Genomic DNA, 22,102 nt, shown 5'->3' with positions numbered 1-22,102 from the left:
GGTCAGTACTCATTTTAGCATGACATTTTGTGCAAGGACATGGTGTACAGAAATGGACATAAGTGGTCAGACCTTACTATATATTGATGTTATGAAATTAAGAATGATTTGTGTTTTTAAGAATGTATTTAGTCATTCCTGAAATGCTTCTCACCATACTTTAAAATTGGAACATGTTTAAGATGTCATTTGTATCTTGTTTAATAGTCAGAAATTACTGCCACACAATACCTTAAACAGCAATGAATTCAGGGATTTCCTTTGACACAGAACACTTGACCTTAACCCATTACAGTTGCCCTTAGCAATGCTTGATTTTATTTCACAAACACATTTCTTGGTGCCCAGATAAATTGTCCTAATGTTTGCCCAAATATGATGCTGATCGAAGGTCATTTGCAGTCAACAGAGGTCAAAATCTGGAAACCTTGTAAGCTCTGAAACTCAGTCATCAACAGTTATGACTCAGTTAGCAGTATATATAACCTTTGCAATGGTCAAGTTATCAGTGAACTCTTCCCTGATGGTCTGGTACTTGACTTTAGGACATGTATGTTTTCCTAATAGTTGCTCTATCAATCAGGTGATTCCATATAAACTGATAAGGCAAGGAATCACTAAGCCAGCTGACAGAGGTTAATTTATATCCCTGCTATGGAACAGCTTGATGTGGTACTGGTTAAAATGTTGCTTTCAACTACAGGACAGGACTTTCTCTGTGTTCATAAAGTTTGCTGTATGTGCAAGATTTGCCAACCCAATATATTCCAAATAAAGCTTTTTCCTCCAAGCTACAGTAGTTAAATCCTTGAGCCCTAGCTACTGTATACAGGTAATGGAAAAAGACAAAAATACCCAAAATTTAATTACTCAGTATTTTGCTTTTCAGATGGGGAGTGTTAGTTTGTCTGCCTTGTCAATAGAATTTAATCACAGTTACAAACAGCTCTTTCACTGCATGTTGCGCATGAAGCTTCCCAACCTTATCGAGTATGTCAGTAGTGTCATATTTAGTGCTACATGCAGGTATTATTCAAACTACACTGTCAACCCTAGCTGCACTTTGCCAGACTTATATTAAAACCTGCACAGTTGGTTGTAAACATGTGTACTACCACTGTACCTGCAATACTCTCAAACCAAGGATGGTTGAGATGTCTGCCACAATGATAGAAAACATACTGTGCAGTATTAGTACGTTCAAATCCTCATGGTTGATTTATTCAGATTTGGTTCACAAGAATCACTGGCAGTGTCTGTCTGTGCATTATGCTGTACACGCTCTTTCATGGGAAAACTTTAGATAATGTTGTTTAAAGATGGTATATTGTCAAAAGTGAACTACAGTTAGATAAACAGTATCGGGTACAAGCGTGTAATTAGCACAGTTTCAAGTAGGTACATTGCAAATCAAGCATAGTACTGTACCTTAGGTGTGTTACAGTACTACAAACTCTTTGTCCATTATTTACGCCCTGTGTTAATTCATTTCGAGAGACCTAAAGTTCCGATAAAATCGGTGGAAATGTAGTCTCCTCATAACAACATGAATGTAGTGTACCTATCAAGCCACGGAAGAGGTAACTTTTAGGCAGTCATTCTGTACATCTACTGTAGGTATCAATGGTTACTGTAGTTGTGTTTATCATGACCCCATTCAGAGAAGAGCTTTAAAATTAACAGTTTAGTCAAGAAACTGCTTCAACAGAGCAATTGATTTAGGTCAACTATCAGTATTTTGATTCCTTTGCCGAAGGCAGAAGGAATCTATGGGATACTGATGGGGCGTGTGTGTGTGTATGTGTGTGTGACAGTTGCTCGTAATTGCTCTGACTTCAGAAGGATACAGTAACTGTGGAACATTTCATAGTTGGTACATACAGTAGGTTCCCCCTTCGATAGAACTGGTTTGGGATTGCTGGTGGTATTGGTCAAAGGTCATGTGAGGTCAGCACGGATCAAAGTCTGAAGCAGCCCTTTTGAAATTGGTGGAAATCATAAAGTCATTGAAGGTCAACAGAGAGATTACATTGTCACATTATATTTTACATATCATGTTATCAAACATGATAGTTCCAGAAAGATACCAAAACTGCTTAGTAGTACGTTCCTCTTGGTAAGTGAACAAAATTCTCACATTGAAACTGGTGGAAGTCTAATGGCTCTTGAGGTTGACAGAAAGCAATGTGTCATTCTAAATATCTTTCAAACATATCCATTAATGCATTATGTTTGAGAACAAAACTTTTAACCTATTCTATGATGTTCAACGGTCAGTAGATTCAGCAGGGGTCAAAGTCTAAAGTCAAAATGTTAGTGCCATAACTCTGAAAGTTGAGCTTAGAGGCTTAGGTCTCCATTAGTGTAAGAACCTTGCTGACCTCATGAATTCATGGTCAACCCTTAAAAGTCATATTTGCAGTGTTATTGTTGAATGTCCTCATACAAAATTTTGCAAGGAATCACTTAAGCCTATTGGCTTTTGTTTTGTGTTTCTTTTGTGGGAAACTATGCTCACTGGTAGACTTTACCGAATATGAAAATGTTAAAATATAATATTAACAATTTAACAAAATATCTTTTTGACTACTGGTCAAAATGTAGAATATCACTGTCCTCTCACATTGGAGGAAACATGCATCTAGATGCAGATAAATCCCACATATCATTTTCTCCTGATCAATACTGCTTTATCCAGACTCGATTCTTTCACCGATATAGTACGTTTATGAATGTCTCCAAAAAATATATTTGAAATAATTGAAGAGAATGAGTGAACTTATTATGTTTGGCTCCAATTAACTCCATGATTAAGTCAAAGTCCCCTGTCTGCGTGATGGCTCTTCATAGATAGCCGTCACATCTAGACTTCACAAGTTGGTCAATTATATTTGACTCGGACATGTACAGTATGTCATATATCTTCTGTGTGCAGCCGTCCACTTATCATAGATCTACTGTACACAGTATCAGACTTGACAATATCTCACTCAAGATTCAGCTGAACAACTGTACATACTCTTGTTACTCCCCGCTTGGACATCATGTGTAACTCACTTGTACCTGGCCTGCCAATTAAGTAATCAAATTTTTCATTTAACTCTTCTTCAGAATATTGCTACAAAGATTATATTTTGACAGGTATTAATTCTAGATATATATCACATCACTCCTGGAGTAAGAGGCCAAAACTCCAGATAGACATATTTTGTGATTATGATCACCAGATGGTAAAAATTAAGGTCACAAGCACATTTTCAGATGACAAGTATTATCGAAATGCATTATGAACGCTCTCGTGATCTGATAACATGCAAATAGTTCGTCTCCATGTTTACTCCATAGTGATAGTACTGCATCTCGAAGCGGGCATTTCACATTGTAGTTACTGATGGTGACCGTATTGCCTAAACATGTAACTGTTCCTAGTACTGTGCAATAGAAGCTCGGGATATGTCATTGTCGGCTGATCTCCCGTTAGATCCATCCCTAAGATGGACCTCACGGGAGAGGTGCTTGAAAAAGGGGTTGAGATTCAGTGGTACCATCAGTTCTCATATTTTAACCACAAGTTTTAATCTGTTATCTGTATGTGTAGTACAAGCTTTCATATTTTAACTACGTATGTATGGAGTACAAGTTTTCATAGTCTAACAAAATAGACAAGTTTTCATATTTTAACTACGTATATTATAGTACAAGTTTTCATATTTTAACTACGTATTGTATGTAGTACAAGTTTTCATATTTTAACTACATGTGTAGTACAAGTTTTTCATAAATATTAACAATATGCATAGCAAAAGTTTTTCATATTTTAACTACATACGTGGACATACAGTAGTACAAGTTTACATAGTTTTAACTACATACAGGTATGTGTAGTACAAGTTTTAATATTTTAACTACATATGTGTACTACAAGTTCTCATATTTTTAGCAAAAAATGAAAATAAATATAGGTGTGGGACTTTCCCCATATGTACTGTACTCGCCCCTATGCCTGCACCACGCATAGTTAAGTACATTGGATATTCCACAAAGGAAATTCTGTATACAGTATCTAACGTCTCATTTTATGAGAAAATGAGAAGGCATGAATCCTTGATAACAATCTCTAGTCTTCAGATCTCGAGGGACCAACGTAAACTTTGCAGTTTTCTTTGTATGACAAGCTCATTATCCCATAGGAGCACAGTGCAGGTCTGTGATTATAAAGTGCTTTTAAAACTATTATAAAGTTTTATCCAAGTTGGCATACCATTTTTTTTTGTTTTGTGCAGGGAGCAAAGAAGCCGTACCCAGACATCATCAAGTGTAACATAGGAGATGCACATGCAATGGGCCAGAAGCCCCTTACGTTCCTGAGACAGGTGAGTAAGCCCTTAACCAGTCAAAACGGTCCAAATGATAGCTCGCACAGACCGAACCCTACATCATTCAGCCATAAAGCAGCATGCTGTATTATAACCGGAAATTGCCAGCAATTGTTTCAAAACCAGGACAGAAATATCTGAAGAATTGACCTATTTAGAATGATTATCATTGGCCCTGCAAAGATGTGCCGAGTACAGTATACAAGTATTCCAATTGTATGGCATTTTGTTAACTTTGTGAAGTCAGGCAAAACTTTTGGTTTTATGTTAGATAGGGATGCACCGAATATCCGGTCCGGCCGGACTATCAGGCCGGATAGTGAGCAATTATCCGGTTCCGAGGTCATCTGAGCTCACCAGAGGTCAAATTCGGCAACCGTGGTAAAATCCCAAAAGTAAAGCTGGAATGAATTTCATACAAGTGTTTGGTTTACCTTGGTTGAGTAAAATCAATGTTTCTAGTTTTTCATGGAGTTCAAAGTCTGAAAAACCTTGTAAACATGTTAATTTGAATAAAAAATGTGTACGAAGTATGTGGGTCCACCTTAGTGAGCACAGGAACAGAATCGTTTGTCCAAAGGTCAAGTGTCACTGCAGTTGTCGTGAGAAGACTCTTCCTCCGTTCATTCATGCATTCTTTATTCCAGTATTAAAAACTTAACAGAAAATTTATAAGTAGGATAGAAATTATTAAGACGCATAAAAATTTAAGAGATTAAAAAAATAATAAACCGTAAAATTTGTAAAGGGTTATCAAAAGCTACAATAAAGGATCTGAAAAGCCGTTCTGCACAAAAAGGGCTGCTCTGTAAATAAAAGAGTCCTGAAAGAGTAATAAATTCTTAAACATGGAGAGATATTTAATTTATTAGAATTGGTTTTATGCACAGAATTAAGCTCAGAGTGAAGAGGATGTCACTTAGTAACTTGAATATTATTGGCAAGTCTTACAAAATCATTCCTAGCAGATTATAAAACCCAAACAAGTTTTGTTTGGATATATTTGATCCCCTAAAAAACATAGAAACCATGTAGCTGTTTCACAGAACCTGCTGGAACCCTCAGATATAGCACTCAGTGGCATACATCTGTTTCAATAATTTAGATCGGATTCATCTTTACCATACGATCTTGATGCCCCTTGCAGTATCAGGATCCCCCCCTCCCCATAAGGGAGTTCACGGTGACGTTTGCAAAGTCTAATCCTGAGTACAAGAGCCTTCACAATAAGAAGTTTGATTGTCTCTTGCAGTTTTTAGATCCTTGTTGCATTTTAAATTTGAACACTTGAGGCTCATTGGAAGTTTCATTCAGAAAAAAATCAAAAAAATAAAGAAGCAAAACATGCTGGCTTCGCTTATAATGTCCCTGGACAAATTAACATTTTAATTATATATTGTACAAATATATAACAAACATACTACTAAAATAGCTCTCTATTAATTAACATATATCCTGGACATTTGATTGTATACCGTTAATTATTAGGGTATAATTTAATAGCACTTTTTAAGACTCATAGATTTGTCACAGATTATAAAACACTGTGGTACCGCACATTTGTACAAGATTGCTATATAGGTCTGCATTTTTTTTCTCACCATTTTGCAATGCATTTTGTAAAGGGATACTGGATAAATTGTTCTTGGCTTATTGACTTCTAAGTTAGAGATCATTAAGGCACAAGAGTTCTAGAGCAGACTTTTGTCTACTTGCTGACATTTTGTTCTTCGACATTCACAGCACGATGCACTGTAGACCATACAGTTGTAACTGTACAGTACAATAGGTGAACAAGAGTAGTTATAATGGGACCCTGATGTAAAGGTACATTCATAAGTTCTGATGGCGTACTGTACTGTATTGTATTGCATTCATACAATCACCCTTTCTCTAAAAGTTTACTAAACACAGCACACCTTCAAAGAATCATGAACATATTGTGTCTGTGAATGAGGCGTTCGATGAGCACCACCATTGGACACAAGCTACTGTACATACTGTACATAGGCTCTTTGTATCGATTGCAATGCAAAATATGGATATGAGTCATAAACCATGACAGAGTACAATGGCATTGAGCTTAAAACTTGTATTCAGTATGAATTGTCATATAAATCTAAAAATCTTAAATCTTTATTAAATAAGGAAAAGTGTTTTGCATAAAAACTGCTACAATATTCAGTATGCCATAATTCACTTTTTCAAATGTAGGATCTTCTCAGTATACATTAACTTGAAACTGAGGAAACTTGCATTTAATGTTGTAGCTTCTTAATTTAAAAGTTACTATTGACAATGTCGTTGTAAACATGTTGCATCATTCTCTACTGGAGAATGAGATACAAGAGTACACTTATGGTGACAGAACTCTTAAAGTTGATAGTTTATTAACACAGAAAACATGTAAATAAGACCTTCTTTTTAGCACCATTTCATACCAACATTTAGCCTGGTTAGTGTAAGATATGATATACAGGGCGTCAATTAAGTTCTTAAAACGAATGCCCCATGCATATAATGCTATAGTTCACACCACTCAGCTGCCTAACCTCTTGATATAATCCCATGGATGCATCATAATCATATATAGACTTCGTACTGCATACGTACAGTATAAAGTTGGGTGTAACATTTTCAACATGTTTACTGTACTTCCAGGGAGCTGAGCTACTTTACAACCCCTGGTTATAATCAGGTTCAGTCAGGCTATACTGTAGTATATATTACTATTACTGTATAGTACAGACTGTAAGATATTTCACAAGTCTCAGGAGACTAACTGTGCACAATCGTCTCTTATTAATACAGTACATTATAACACACTACATATACATGTGTAAAGTACATGCAGTTAATGCTTGAACTATCGAACCATGCCATATGCTAAACCGTTTAACCGTAAAACATTTGGACTATGGCATCATACTTTATGATGTTTGTTCAACTACTGTAATGTATATTTCAACCATCAACGTTATTGACATTTTAAATGATTCAAGTATATACATGTATACAAAGTATATGGTTGTGGGGATCCTCGAAAAGTTCATAAGAACTTGTAAGTGATCCTGGTGTACTTTTCAAATCCAGATGCAAGAACCGAATTAGGCTGCTCATTCAGATTAGCTCATTTCAGTTAGAAAAATATGGAAGTCTGTAAAGTTGTATGTATATATATACATGAAAACTGATTTCACTTGTCATAAACAGATGAAAATTGATTTCACCTGTTGCAGATCTACTATTGCTATAAAAGGTTAGGTTCAAACATGTAATATACCTACAGTGTCAATGTATCAGTCATAATCTATAGGTATAAAGGGTTAATGTAGGTGTATAGATGAAAAGCACATTAAATGGGAATCAATATCCAGGGACCTGTTTCTGTAGTACTGTACTGTTGATAACCACAACTGTACATACTGTAGTCTGTCAGTAGCACCAGTACTGTACAACATACAGGTCACAGAATGAATTATAACCAACACTTCAGTTAAACTTGATTAGTGTGGATACAACAAGCAATGGTGATCACGGTTGCTTATTTCACAGCATTTCACGTTAAACACACTGTAATAAATAATCAACTGCACTGGACTACAGGATTATATGCAGATTCTATGGGCCTCGCTTGTACAAGCTGTACAGACATATCTGAAATGAGTAATTTTCTCTACACTGTAATATATGCAGATCAGTACCTAGAACGAGAGTGATTAACATGAAATGCCAAATGCGCACCTGATATAATTTAATAGTAATGTCAGATGTTGTTCAAAGTGATGTCATACTGTGCTTTAGCTGGTCCCACAGTACTACTTACTCCATGCTTCTAAAGTCATTACCCTCTCTTTTGTGAATGTTTATTCCTTCATCAGCTAAGATAGAGGAAGATAGTCTTGGTTACTTCGTAGATCACGTGCTACCTGTAAAAAATCATCATTTTTGGCCGTATAAACCGAGCGAGGGCTGACCAGGTTGAACTTGTAATGTCAGTAATCACTACCTTTAGAGATGAGGGCAATAGCAGATAAGACAACTTTTTACTCTAATTTGATGACATAATAATGACTGGATTGCATAGTGGTATATGTTGATGTTTTTCTGTCTGCTAACTTTCAAGGTCATCGCACTCTGCTCATATCCCAAGCTGTTGGAGGACAGTTCTTTCCCAGAGGATGCTAAAGACAGAGCCAAGCGTATTCTTAATGGATGTGGCGGTCATAGTATAGGTGAGTGGGGGTTTATTTTGTTTTTTGTCTGACGAGGAGTCATTTTCTATGCACAACTTAGAAGAGAGGCAAATATTTTATGCTCCCCTCCCTCCAGTCCTTATTAGAATTACCAAGTTTTTGAGACAGCACTTGTACAGTGTATGTGTACGTTGTTTGAAACGTCCGACTCCGACTCTCCTACTATAAGCCAATCGTCGAGGTACGCGTATAGCGTCACTCCTCTTTTTCTGAGGTGGGAGATTACAGTTCCCGCCCGCCACCCTTGTGAACACTCTTGGAGCCATTGACAGGCCGAACGGATTTCCTTCCGTCATATTGGAAGCCTAAGTACCGTTGATGGTGTCGGTGCATGGGTATGTGCAAGTAGGCGTCCTGGAGGTCCATGCTCGCCGCCACATGCCCTTCCTGAGTAGGGGTAGAATTAAATTTAGCGTTTCCATGCGGAAATGTTTTGGATATATGAAGTGTTTGTTCAGGGGTCTTAGGTTTAGGATGGGACACCAAATCCATCCCGTTTTCTTGTTAGAAAGAAAGAGGACCGGAAGAGGGGTCCTGCCTCTCCCGATACCCTACAGTTGCCCGCTTTGCCAGCAAGGCTGAAATTTCCCCTTATAGAGCAGCTCTTTGGACGGGATCCGTGGGTGCTGGGGTCAGTCTTCCTCCATCCCCGGAAGGCGGACTGGAGGTGAATTCTATCTGATACCCTTGTGAAATCTTCTCCAACACCCACTTGTCCCCGCCCAAAGTTTCCCATTGCTGGGTGAAGTATGTCCATCTCCCCCCACCCCCACCTGCGGAATTGACGAGGTGAGGTGGGCACCCCTAGGGCCGGGCGGCGAAGGACGGTCTAGCCGAGGAGCGATATAATAATATCCAAACCAGTAAGTTTTGGAATTTACTCAATGTTATGTGCTTACAAGATGTTTTGTATACAGATATATTGTTTGAAATTCTGACATGCTCCTGTTAGCTAATTATAGAGCTCTACCACAACAGAGGTTTTATATAGAGAGTCTGGGATAGCTCTTCCCCTCAGTACACATATCAGTATATTCTGCGCAGTGAATTTGAGTTTCCAGGAAGCTTTATATACCAATGTCTCTTTTTGGTCTTTAAAATCTCTCCCAATGAGCATTAATAAAGAATATACATATCAATTGTACACACTGTAGCTATTATGTACCAGTTCCACTGTATAGTGCATACAATTCATTGTATGCAAGTGAACCCAAGGTTAAATTGTCTAGCTGGAATTAAGAGCACCCTGGGTACACCCTGGGTATATTCCAAAACAACTCCCTGGGCATTTCAACAATGAATCTTTCTGGTGGCAAGCTAATTCTCACAACTTCTCACTTAAAGCTGGGAAGTTATTACTTTTGGAAAGAATATATACATCTGATTTGAATGCTGACATCCCAAAGAGACCATGTACAGTAGGTTATAATGTGTAATGGTCCTGCTGAGCAGTTCAACACGAACTTTATTCTGCACATCTGTCAATATTTCTTCAAACTTTCAAGATAGTTTTTATCATACATGTAACAGGTTGTGAACAGTGAGTACTGGATGATAAACTGACATTGAACTACTGTACAGTATTTAAATGACACTTGGCTTTCACACACATCTGACCTTTGAACAATACAATTTAATTGGTTGATGGAGGTGGTGAGTTTACAGCCTGGAGTACAAACATGTGAAGGTAGTTTCAGCTGTGGTAATGCATACAAACGACAATTAAGAAGTATTGGTAGTATTAACTTACTACACAACTCAGTCACTGTATAACATGATAATCATACAGTGCAATGAAGCCTGTACACTACCACATATATCACAACAATATATGTAGACACATATATGTAAAACGTCTTATCTATAGTTTGATGATTTAATGCATGATATATAGGTATACTCTCTATGTATAATAATGATAGCCACCAGTACAAATACAAAATGAATTGGTTTCTGCAGGTCAATGAAGGTTGTAAATTTAGTATGCTTATAAAACAATGATCTGTTTCCAAAACTAAGTTCTCTCGTTTTAAGTGGTACATACTTCATTCCTGCCTCATAACTGCCTCATAAGCGTACTCATGAATGCTGATCTACTGTATATACTGTACCACCAGTTCCATGGACACAATTAAAGTGGTTTTAAAATCAATTTATTTTAATGTCACATCTGGGATGCTGTGAAGAAGGATATGAAACAATATAGCAAAAGTTTTGATATTAATAAGTAACTGAACATTTTCTATATTTCTAGCTACTGTACAGTATATTGGGGATCTTTTGCAACAGGTTCTCCTTGATATATATGTACAGTAGGATGGTGACTTCGAAGTTCGGCCACTTAAGACTTAAAACACCCCAAAACTAAATCTTCTGGTATAAATCATTTGAAAATATACTTCATATGGTGGGAGAATTTTGTTATAGTACGATACACGGCCAAACTTTCTTTCCTGCAAACTGTTTTCACGTTGTTTTCCAAGAAGATTCTTCGTGATTGTGGAACTGGTATTTCTTGCTAGAGTATTGCGAAGTTCGGACGCGCAACCCACAGTGTGGCGCTGGTGATAAAATTGGTGGCGCAGTTGCTCTTTCAGTAATTATAACAGACTTCATAGATCTTCGTCATTTTGTTGACAAATTTGTAAGTAATTTCTTGCACACGGGTCATTTTGGAGAGAAAATAACTGTAGCTTCGTACTTTTTGGTGAAATTTGGCTCTTCCTGTAGTTTTTCATGGTGAAATCGTGTATTTTTTAGGGGTGGCCGATCTTCGCAGTATGCCGAACTTCGCAATACTGACTATACTTGCTTTTATTGAGAAAACATCGTACTGCAGTGACTTAGCCATTAAACCTAGATACTGGATCTACTGTATGTCTGTCTGTTTATCTTTCTGTGAGTCTGTCTATTCACACTTGCAAACTTACCAGGAAAACTTGTTTACCATGTGTCTTACAGTGTTTGATGAAACTTTTTGGATGCATGTTGTGTTGAGATGGTGGTAGATTACTGTACAGTATGTGCTTGCGTGTGTCACTGTGTGTGTTAATTTTAATTCATGCATTAAACACATTTAAGTAAATTGGGTTTCTAGCACTTCACAATACTCTTGATATGTGGGCCATGAGTACAGCAGTCCTAATGTTTTTAAATGGGGAAGTGGAAGGTTATTTGAGGCCTGTAAACAGTGGCCAAAGTCTAAAACCTACGTTAATATTGTCAAAAAGCACTATATGAACTCCATACTTGTATGCAGCATTCAACCTGATCAGAAGAGAACCGTATTGGCTTTTGTGTAGGACACATGTTATTAAGGGTCAAAAGAGGTCAAAGATTGAAAAACTTGAATGTAAACACTTTTCTGTAAAATTGAAACTTGAATCAACTTCATATAGATCCACTCCAGTGAGTGCAACTATTTATGTAGCCCGGGAAAAGGTACAGTAATTTAAGTTCACGATGAGCTGGTCTGAGTCTGAAAACCTTGTTATTATTTAGATATATGTTATCTTATTAAATATAAGAACTTTCTTGTGGAGGGCTCCAGGTCACTTGAGATGAACAGTTAAGTCAAAATTTGAAATTGTCATAAACATAACTGCAGAATTGAAAACTACTGTAGGTGAATTCAGACTACAGTAGTTCTGTATAGATACTGTGTACCTCCATCCTGCATAGTGAGCATCAGAATTACTCTTTGTTTCTGTGGAGGTCACTAAGAGGTTAAATAACAGAGCTGAATAGCAGAAACTGTGTTCATAAATGCTGACTTGTATAGAAAAGTATGAATCAACTTGATATTACTTGATATGTATAGGTCAACATTGGCATAAGAGCCTAGTGTTGGTAAATTCACCAAATTGAAGTCAATATCAATTGGTAAAATCTTGACAATTTTGTGTTATTAATTACAATGCCCTCTGATAGAAAGTGGCAAGGTATCACTAATTACCGATTGTCCTTCTGGTTCCCTTCCGAAGGATCTTACAGTGAGAGTACAGGTGTAGAAGTCATCAGACAAGATGTGACTGAGTACATCAAGAGGAGAGATGGGGGAATTCCCAGCAATCCCAACAATATCATGCTATCGGCCGGTGCCAGTGAAGCTATACGGGTAAGGTCGAAGAATCATCAAACCCTCAGCTATTGATACAGTATGCCAACCAAAATACATGCAAACATCGGGACTTACTTCAACAACTGCTATTAAAAAAATTTAAAATATTTAATGTGATTTCTGACTTTTGGATTTTGTAGGATTAGGATTTTTGAATGGCAGATTTATAAATGAGAGGCAGTTTGGGTAATGACCATGCCAGGATAAAATGAATAGAGTCTGCACTTAATAGCCCACACCAGGAGTCAATATGTTACAGGGCAAGAAAGCCATGTTGCCTTAGCAACCCTATACCGTAGTTATGGTAAGGGCACTTTGTTACAAAAGAAAAATGGATTTTTGGCAGTTGTATTGAAAGCCGGAAAATTATGAAAATGCTTCTGGATGAAACGACTGGAAATTTCTGTATGGGCATGAAATTTATTGAGTAAAGAGGGGATATAGATACATTGTATTGAATAGAGTATTTCTGAGATACATAAAGTAACCTTGCTTGTATTTATGACAGGTTTCAGTAGTATTGCTTACAGTAACAGAAATCACTCAAAACATGTTAACCAAGCTAACAAGTTAAATCACTTCATGCCCTGCGAGGATCTTGAAGAATTCTTCATTTAGTAGGTTTATACTGTAGTTTATAACTGTATGTTCAGATAGCAAGAAGACACCTAGTCTTCTTTAGCCACAGATGTGACAAAACCTGCTTTTTATATGTTATGAATTTTAGTAAAGTTTTTATAATATACTTACCTTTAACATAGATTCCACTTAATATCAAACTGTTCTTTATCCTTGCTTTTCCCCACGTATGTGTGTGTATGCCCCTGTCAGTGACAAGCCCTGATCTAATGTAGACTATGTAATTAGTTGCTGGAAGGCTCATTTCTTTATTCTTGACCTCCCCCTCATTTCCCCCACCCCTACAATAACATTCTTGCATATTTAAGTGTATCATCTGATTTAAAATTTGCTGATCGAATGCAAACAGCTGCCTTGGTTTTAACCAAGTGCTCTATATGTGAGCCATCAGACTGTGGTGAAGGCATATACAACTCTGAGTGCAGCTTTTAGGTGATATCTTTCCTCTTTCCTTCAGGCTGTTGTCAAGCTGTTAGTCTCCGGTGAAGGCAAAGGCAGAGCTGGGATTATGATCCCGATTCCACAGTATCCACTATACTCAGCCACCCTCTCTGAATTTGATGCCGTTCAGGTTTGTTTAAAGAAATGAACTTCATTCCTCACTTACCTGTCTCCTCACAACAAATGTACACTTCCTCTACCATGTCTTTTAAACGGTACATTCTCCAGGTGACAGGCCCATTCCGGTCTACCGCCCTCCTTCTCATTCTACCAACATAACAGTTACCCTATTAGACAGATGTACATAACAGTTACCCTATTAGACAGATGTACATTACAGTTACCCTATTAGATAGATGTACATAACAGTTACCTTTTAGACAGATGTACATAACAGTTACCCTATTAGACAGATGTACATTACAGTTACCCTATTAGATAGATGTACATTACAGTTACCCTATTAGATAGATGTACATTACAGTTACCCTATTAGACAGATGTACATTACAGTTACCCTATTACACAGATGTACATTACAGTTACCCTATTAGATAGATGTACATTACTGTTACCCTATTAGACAGATGTACATTACAGTTACCCTATTAGACAGATGTACATTACAGTTACCCTATTAGATAGATGTACATTACAGTTACCCTATTAGACAGATGTACATTACAGTTACCCTATTAGATAGATGTACATTACAGTTACCCTATTAGATAGATGTACATTACAGTTACCCTATTAGAAAGATGTACATTACAGTTACCCTATTACACAGATGTACATTACAGTTACCCTATTAGATAGATGTACATTACAGATACCCTATTAGACAGATGTACATTACTGTTACCCTATTAGACAGATGTACATTACAGTTACCCTATTAGACAGATGTACATTACAGTTACCCTATTAGATAGATGTACATTACAGTTACCCTATTACACAGATGTACATTACAGTTACCCTATTAGACAGATGTACATTACCCTATTAGACAGATGTACATTACAGATACCCTATTAGACAGATGTACATTACAGTTACCCTATTACACAGATGTACATTACAGTTACCCTATTAGATAGATGTACATTACAGTTACCCTATTAGATAGATGTACATTACAGTTACCCTATTAGAAAGATGTACATTACAGTTACCCTATTACACAGATGTACATTACAGTTACCCTATTACACAGATGTACATTACAGTTACCCTATTAGATAGATGTACATTACAGTTACCCTATTAGATAGATGTACATTACAGTTACCCTATTACACAGATGTACATTACAGTTACCCTATTAGACAGATGTACATTACAGATACCCTATTAGACAGATGTACATTACAGGTACCCTATTAGATAGATGTACATTACAGTTACCCTATTAGATAGATGTACATTACAGTTACCCTATTAGAAAGATGTACATTACAGTTACCCTATTACACAGATGTACATTACAGTTACCCTATTAGATAGATGTACATTACAGTTACCCTATTAGACAGATGTACATTACAGTTACCCTATTAGACAGATGTACATTACAGTTACCCTATTAGACAGATGTACATTACAGGTACCCTATTAGATAGATGTACATTACAGTTACCCTATTAGATAGATGTACATTACAGTTACCCTATTAGAAAGATGTACATTACAGATACCCTATTACACAGATGTACATTACAGTTACCCTATTAGATAGATGTACATTACAGTTACCCTATTAGATAGATGTACATTACAGTTACCCTATTACACAGATGTACATTACAGTTACCCTATTAGACAGATGTACATTACCCTATTAGACAGATGTACATTACAGTTACCCTATTAGACAGATGTACATTACAGTTACCCTATTAGACAGATGTACATTACCCTATTAGACAGATGTACATTACAGTTACCCTATTAGACAGATGTACATTACAGGTACCCTATTAGATGTACATTACAGGTACCCTATTAGATAGATGTACATTACAGATACCCTATTAGACAGATGTACATTACAGTTACCCTATTAGACACAGAAGATGTACATTACAGTTACCCTATTAGACAGATGTACATTACAGATTTACTTCGCTCCTCGCTTACCTGTCTCCTCACAACCTTCGCACCTCATTCTACCGTGCCTATAAAGTCCTGGTAAATAAATAACACTGTGCGCCCTCTATGACCGGACCCCCCTTCCGGTCCCTCCTCCTTTTTTCATTCTACCATTCCAAGTGCCTACACGCATATTTTTCTTGTGGATAGTTTCCTTGGAAAATTGTCTTGGTTTTCTTCGACGATCGCCGGAAGTTTTTTAGCTTCGGATCTTTAGAAGTTTGACAGTCCTTTCCTGACCGATAAGTATCCTTTTTGTCAAAAAGGGAGGGTTTTGGGGACTGTTTTCGTAGTGCGTTTCCTCCTCGGGTTGGTTTGCGGCGGGGTTAGCAGTTCCGCGAAACTGCCTAGGTTCCCGCCCTATTCCTCCCCACCCTAAAGCGTGTTGTTGTTATTGTGTTTTCTTAGCTTGTTTACTAGCTTCTTCCCCCCAATTAGTTTCTCTCGTCCCCCTTTTGGGGATTCATATTGCTCACGTATATTCACTCCTTTTTGTATGTATTTCTCGCTCTCTCATTTTCGTTTCAGCTTCCATTTTCTCGTTAGGCCACCCCGTAGCGTTACCTTGTTTACCGTTGCTAGGTTACGCTACGCTCCACCTAAGCATAATTCCCTCCCTAGTTCTCCCTTCTTACGTTAAGCTTCTATTGTTGTTCATTTATCACTAAGAAGTAATCTTCCTTAATCCGGTTATTCAGCATGTCACGCAATCCATTGAAGTGCATCAACTGCTCTATGTTTCGCCCAGGCAGAGCTTGGGACGAGCACGACCTTTGTCCAAAATGCAGATCCTGCACTCGACGAGACCCCTGCCTGGTGTGTATTAAGTTTACACCAGCTCAGTGGCAGGACATCGACCTGTGGCTTGAGGGCTTACGTAGCAAGCTCCAGGGAAGGCTGGACTCGATCCCGAGCGCAATCGGGGCGCCGGAGGTTCCAGGAATAACGGGAGATAGAGAGGAGGAGGGAGTAGTAGAGAGAGAGGTGGAGGAGAGTGGCCATGAGAGGGCCGAAGGAGAGAAAGAGGTAGAGAGAGAGGAAAGAGAAAGAGAAAGAGAAAGAATTCCCCTAACGGCCCCGGCTACGTCCGGATCAGTTACGGCCAGAGGGAAGGGCAGGAGCAAAGGCAAGGCTCCTGCCAAGAAAAGACCTCCAAAGCAGAGGCACAGCTCGGCCGGGCTGGAGACTCCGTCTCAGTCCGGGCCGCAGCTACACAGACCCACAGAGCGCGGCCCTCCGGCCGTGGGAGGCTCGGGTCCAAAAGAGAGAGCAACCGAGGGGACGCGGAGACGGAGCCGGTCCCGTTCCAGGGAGCCGGACAGGGAGCCAGAGAGGCGGGTTCCGACGGAGATCCCGGCCCGAGAAAGTAGGGAGAGAGAGTCCTCCCGCCGACCCAGAAGGGAGAGATCGGGGTCGCATACAAGATCCCCAAGACGGAGAGAGAGGAAGAGATACTCTCCAATCTCCGACGAGTCCTCGGACTCTTCCGACGATGGATACAGAAGATCCAAGAGGGGGCGCCGGTCCCCGAGACGGCGTCAGGAAGAGGAACCAGCTTGGCTATCCAAACTCACCGGCCTGCTACGGCCCCTGCTGGAGCAAAGGACGTCCACGGTAGCCGACGTGGCACCGGGCCCTACCAGCCCCGTATCGACCATGGCCCCGCAACCGGCCCCGGACCCGGACGCTCTGGATTGCAGAGCGTCGGTGAATCTTTCCGGCTTGGAGGACGAAGGGGAGCCCATAGATCCAGATCCTCTCGACTACGATCCTATGGAGGACAGCTTTGGCCACAATTACGAACCGGAGGAAGCGCCCGCGACAGGAGGAGCCCTCCCACAGGAGCTAATAACACGGGCGGCAGACATATTCAGACGACACCTGGGGTTCGAGGAACCCGAGACGCAACCGCAGAAGGCGGGCCGGGTATCAAAATTGACGGCGACCGGCGAAGCGTCATATAAGCCCAAAACTACCATACCAGTAGACGCAACCTGTTATGACAGATTTGAGGCCATTGCCAACAAGACCAAGTGGACGGCCTTCCCGGCCAGGGCAGATAGAGCGGTCAGGGTACCTGACGAGGCCTGTAAGGATCTATTTAGATGCTCAACCATCCCCCAGGAGGCCAAGGAGAGATTAAAAGCCGAACAAGGGGCCTCATCCACACACGTATTCAAGACCCCGGACCAGAGGAAGCTAGAAGAGCTTTTGGTAGAGATGGACATGGCAGCCCGTTCGGGCATGAAGTTCGCATCGGTACTAATGCTATCAGCTGAAGTCCTCATGCGACACCATCAACAGCTCCCTGAGGACAGCAGCCAAGTATCCAGGGACGAAGCGGGCCAGCTCCTCCTGCTGCTGGGCCCCCTCGTCAGGCTCGCGTACGATCAATTTGCAAGGGTCGCTACCAGGTCCGTAAAGGCCCGTAGACAAAACATCGTCTCCGCCATCCATTGGCCTTCGACGGAGGCGAAGGACAGAATGCTGGAACTACCAATCCTCGGGGAAGACCTTTTTGCGGGCTGCTTCCAAAAGAAACTGCAGGAAGAGGTGGCCCGAAGGGAGACTCTGGCCAAATCAGAATTCCGACCCCCACCGACCCAGAGAACCAGACCCTTCCGCCCGAGGGAGAGCAGAGCACCTAGGGGAACGAGAGCAGCACCCGCCAAATCTATGAGCAGAGGAGCTCTCAGAGGCAGAAGCCGGGGGGCAGCCTTCCGTCCGACCCGCCCCTGGGCCCCCAGAGGAGGCAGAGGCTCGTCGTCGACCAGACGGGACAGTGACCGCTCCTCCACTCGACCAGCGTTCGCCGCCCAGCCCTAGGGGTGCCCACCTCACCGCGGCCATTCCGCCGGTGGGGGGGAGACTAACAAACTTCTCCCAGCAATGGGAATTTATTGGCGAGGACAAGTGGGTGTTGGACACAGTCAGACACGGGTACAAAATAGATTTCTCCTCCAGCCCACCCTTCGGGGGCGGAGGAAGGCAGACACTCACACCCACGGACCCCGTCAAACGCTTAGCCCTAGAAGGGGAAATTCTGGCCCTGCTGGCCAAGCAGGCAATTACAAGAGTTCCGGAAGAGACGGGACCACTCTTCCGGTCCTCCTTTTTTCTGACCAAAAAACGGGACGGCACCTGGCGTCCCATTCTAAACCTAAAACCCCTGAACACAAAACACATCAGACCAAAACACTTCCGTATGGAGACCTTAAACTTAATATTACCCCTACTCAGAAAGGGCACGTGGGCGGCGACCGTAGACTTACGGGACGCCTACCTGCACATCTTGATACACAGAGAACACCGACGATTCCTAGCGTTCCGGTACGCAGAACAAGACTACCAGTTCCGGGCGCTCCCATTCGGCCTAGCCACGGCTCCCAGAACCTTCACGAGAGTCGCGGGAGCAGTAGTCGCCTACCTCAGAAAAAGAGGGGTCACCCTCTACGTATATCTAGACGACTGGTTGGTAGTAGGGAACAGCCTATCGGAAGCAACCAACAACGTCCACAAAACGCCCCAGACCCTTCAAGAACTGGGCTGGATCGTGAACCAGAAGAAATCACGGCTATCACCTTCCCAGACGATCCAGTTCCTCGGGGCCATACTGGACTTCACCACCGGGGTAGCCCGACCCTCAGAAGAAAGAGTCGCGGCAGTCAAGGCGACCACACAACAGATCTTGGCACACCGGGGGTCACCAACGGGGACATGGCTCCGGGCCCTGGGACTCATGGCCAGCCTCGTCGATATAGTGAGACTGTGCAGGCTACACATGCGACCTCTGCAACTGCACCTGCTGAGGTCCGCAGACCCTACAGACCCAGACAAAACAACGCTCATCTACAGGTCAGAGGAGGTCACCCAACACTTTCGATGGTGGCTCGACCCAAACAACTGGAGTTCAGGGGTACCCTTTGCGATACAGCTACCAATGACATCGATAACGACGGACGCGTCACTGTCCGGATGGGGAGCTCATTGGAGCAATCGCACAGCATGGGGGACGTGGTCCCAAACAGAAAGATCTCTCCACATCAACATCCTGGAGATGATGGCGGTCAAAAGAGCCCTGGAAGTTTTCAACGACCACGTACAGGGAACGATAACCACAATCTTCACCGACAACACGACAGTGGTGGCCTACATCAATCGGCAGGGGGGCACCCGCTCAGAGAGACTGTGCCGACTCGCGTGGGAGGTGATAACAGCGGCCGAGGACTCCGGCACGATCCTACGGGCTTCCCACATCGCAGGCAAGCTCAACGTGATGGCGGACGCCTTATCCAGGGGGCATATAGACCCCAACGAATGGTCTCTGGAACAGGAGACTTGCGACAGAATCTTTTTGATCTTCGGCAGGCCCACGATAGACCTGTTCGCAACACACAAGAACAACAAACTCCAGACCTTCTGTTCCAGACGATTCCACCCCCTGGCCTACCACACGGACGCAATGTCCCTCTCCTGGGACCACATGGATGCGTACATCTTCCCGCCGCTGTGTATGATCGGACAAGTCCTCAGGAAAATTCGGAACTCCAAGGGCAGGTTCACACTAATAGCCCCGTTCTGGCCTCGCAGACCCTGGTTCGCCGAGATCCCCCAACTCCTCATGGACGTCCCAGTGAGTCTACCGGACAAGCCTCACCTACTGTCCCAGAGACAGGGAACTCTCTCCCACCCAGACATCAAGGGGTTACAATTAGTTGCCTGGAGGCTGTCCGGTCTTCCCTACGACAGAGAGGCTTTTCAGAAGCAGCTGCCGCGATGGCAGCCGACGCTAGAAGGGGAACGACCGCAGCGACTTACGATTCCCGTCTGGGGAAGTTCGACCAATGGTGCCGACCGAGACAGATACTGCTGCCTGCTGCCTCTGTGACACAGATAGCCGAGTTCCTCCTCTCACTCTTTGGAGAGGGGAAACAAGTCTCCACCATCAGGAATTACAGGTCGGCCATCGCTGCCATCCACCAGGGCTTCCCAGATGGCTCCACACTGAGCAATAACCCGTACATTGCACAGCTCATCAAAGGCATGGCGAATCGTCGCCCACAGATCAGACGGCTAGCCCCCTCCTGGGGACTCTCAGCAGTGTTACATGCCCTGGCAGGACCACCATACGAACCAATGGCTAACGCCTCCCTGGTTGCCCTCACAAAAAAGACACTCTTCCTCGTCGCAGTGGCGTCAGCAAGAAGGAGGAGTTGCCTCCACGCCCTATCCACCAAGCAGAATCACATCAGATTTGAGGGCCACGGGGTGAGGATGGTTCCAGACCCGTCATTTATTGCAAAGAACCAGACCTTGACCTTCCTGCCAGGAGACATTTTCATCCCGGAAATTAAGACCATGTCATCAGTAGCCGAGGACAAACGATGGTGTCCAGTCAGGGCACTGAAGTGGTACCTGAGCAAGACAGAGAAGTTAAGACAATCAACTTCTCTCTTCATCATACCACGACCACCCTACGCAGCGGCCTCCAAAGACACTCTATCCAGGTGGCTAGTAGAGATCATACGCCCGTTCACATCGGGGACCTCCCGACCAAGGGCTCACGACGTCAGAGGGGTCGCGGCCTCTACAGCCCTATTCGCCGGCATCCCGATAGAGGACATACTCAAAGCAGCAGCGTGGAAAACTCCAACTACGTTCGTCGCCTGCTACTTGACCGACACTTTACACGCCGAAGCGGCATTTGGTAGCGCGGTGATGCGAGGTCCGGTGGGTAACAGGTCCCACCCCTCGGGCCTCCCACCATCGGGCAGTGCCACTCGGTGCTAAGGTTGTGAGGAGACAGGTAAGCGAGGAGCGAAGTAAATATTCCAAAACTTACTGGTTTGGATATTTACGAGTGACGAGCTTACCTGTCTCCATTCCCGCCTCCCTCCCCCGAGAGGGTGGTGGGACACAGCCGGACGGAGGAGCGGTCGCTCGACTTGACTCACGACTCCGAGCTTCACACCAGATAGACAGAACCACCATCCACCAGAGAGCCATCAACTATGTCTATCGGTGAGTGTACCTATGTGTTACCGTATGCGTTTGCGTACATAGTCTTCCACTTACGTTCTCACCTAAGTTGGTCTAAGGGTAACAAGTGGCGGACC

At 42.1% G+C, this 22,102-nt stretch overlaps 1 protein-coding gene across 1 annotated transcript in view; it reads left to right on the top strand.

Annotated features, from left to right (window-relative positions):
• Positions 1 to 22,102, top strand: part of LOC139962460 (alanine aminotransferase 1-like) — a 39,418-nt gene that overhangs the window by 2,838 nt on the left and 14,478 nt on the right. The window contains exons 2-5 of the mRNA XM_071962432.1: positions 4,284 to 4,373; positions 8,503 to 8,611; positions 12,616 to 12,749; positions 13,849 to 13,962. Of these exons, the coding sequence (XP_071818533.1) occupies positions 4,284 to 4,373; positions 8,503 to 8,611; positions 12,616 to 12,749; positions 13,849 to 13,962 (447 nt within the window). The remainder of the gene's footprint in view (positions 1 to 4,283; positions 4,374 to 8,502; positions 8,612 to 12,615; positions 12,750 to 13,848; positions 13,963 to 22,102) is intronic.

The sequence above is a fragment of the Apostichopus japonicus genome, chromosome 3, assembly GCF_037975245.1.
Source record: "Apostichopus japonicus isolate 1M-3 chromosome 3, ASM3797524v1, whole genome shotgun sequence".
Classification (NCBI taxonomy): domain Eukaryota; kingdom Metazoa; phylum Echinodermata; class Holothuroidea; order Aspidochirotida; family Stichopodidae; genus Apostichopus; species Apostichopus japonicus.
The sequence above is the reverse complement of the archived record's forward strand: the minus strand, read 5'-3'. Positions and strand labels throughout refer to the sequence as shown.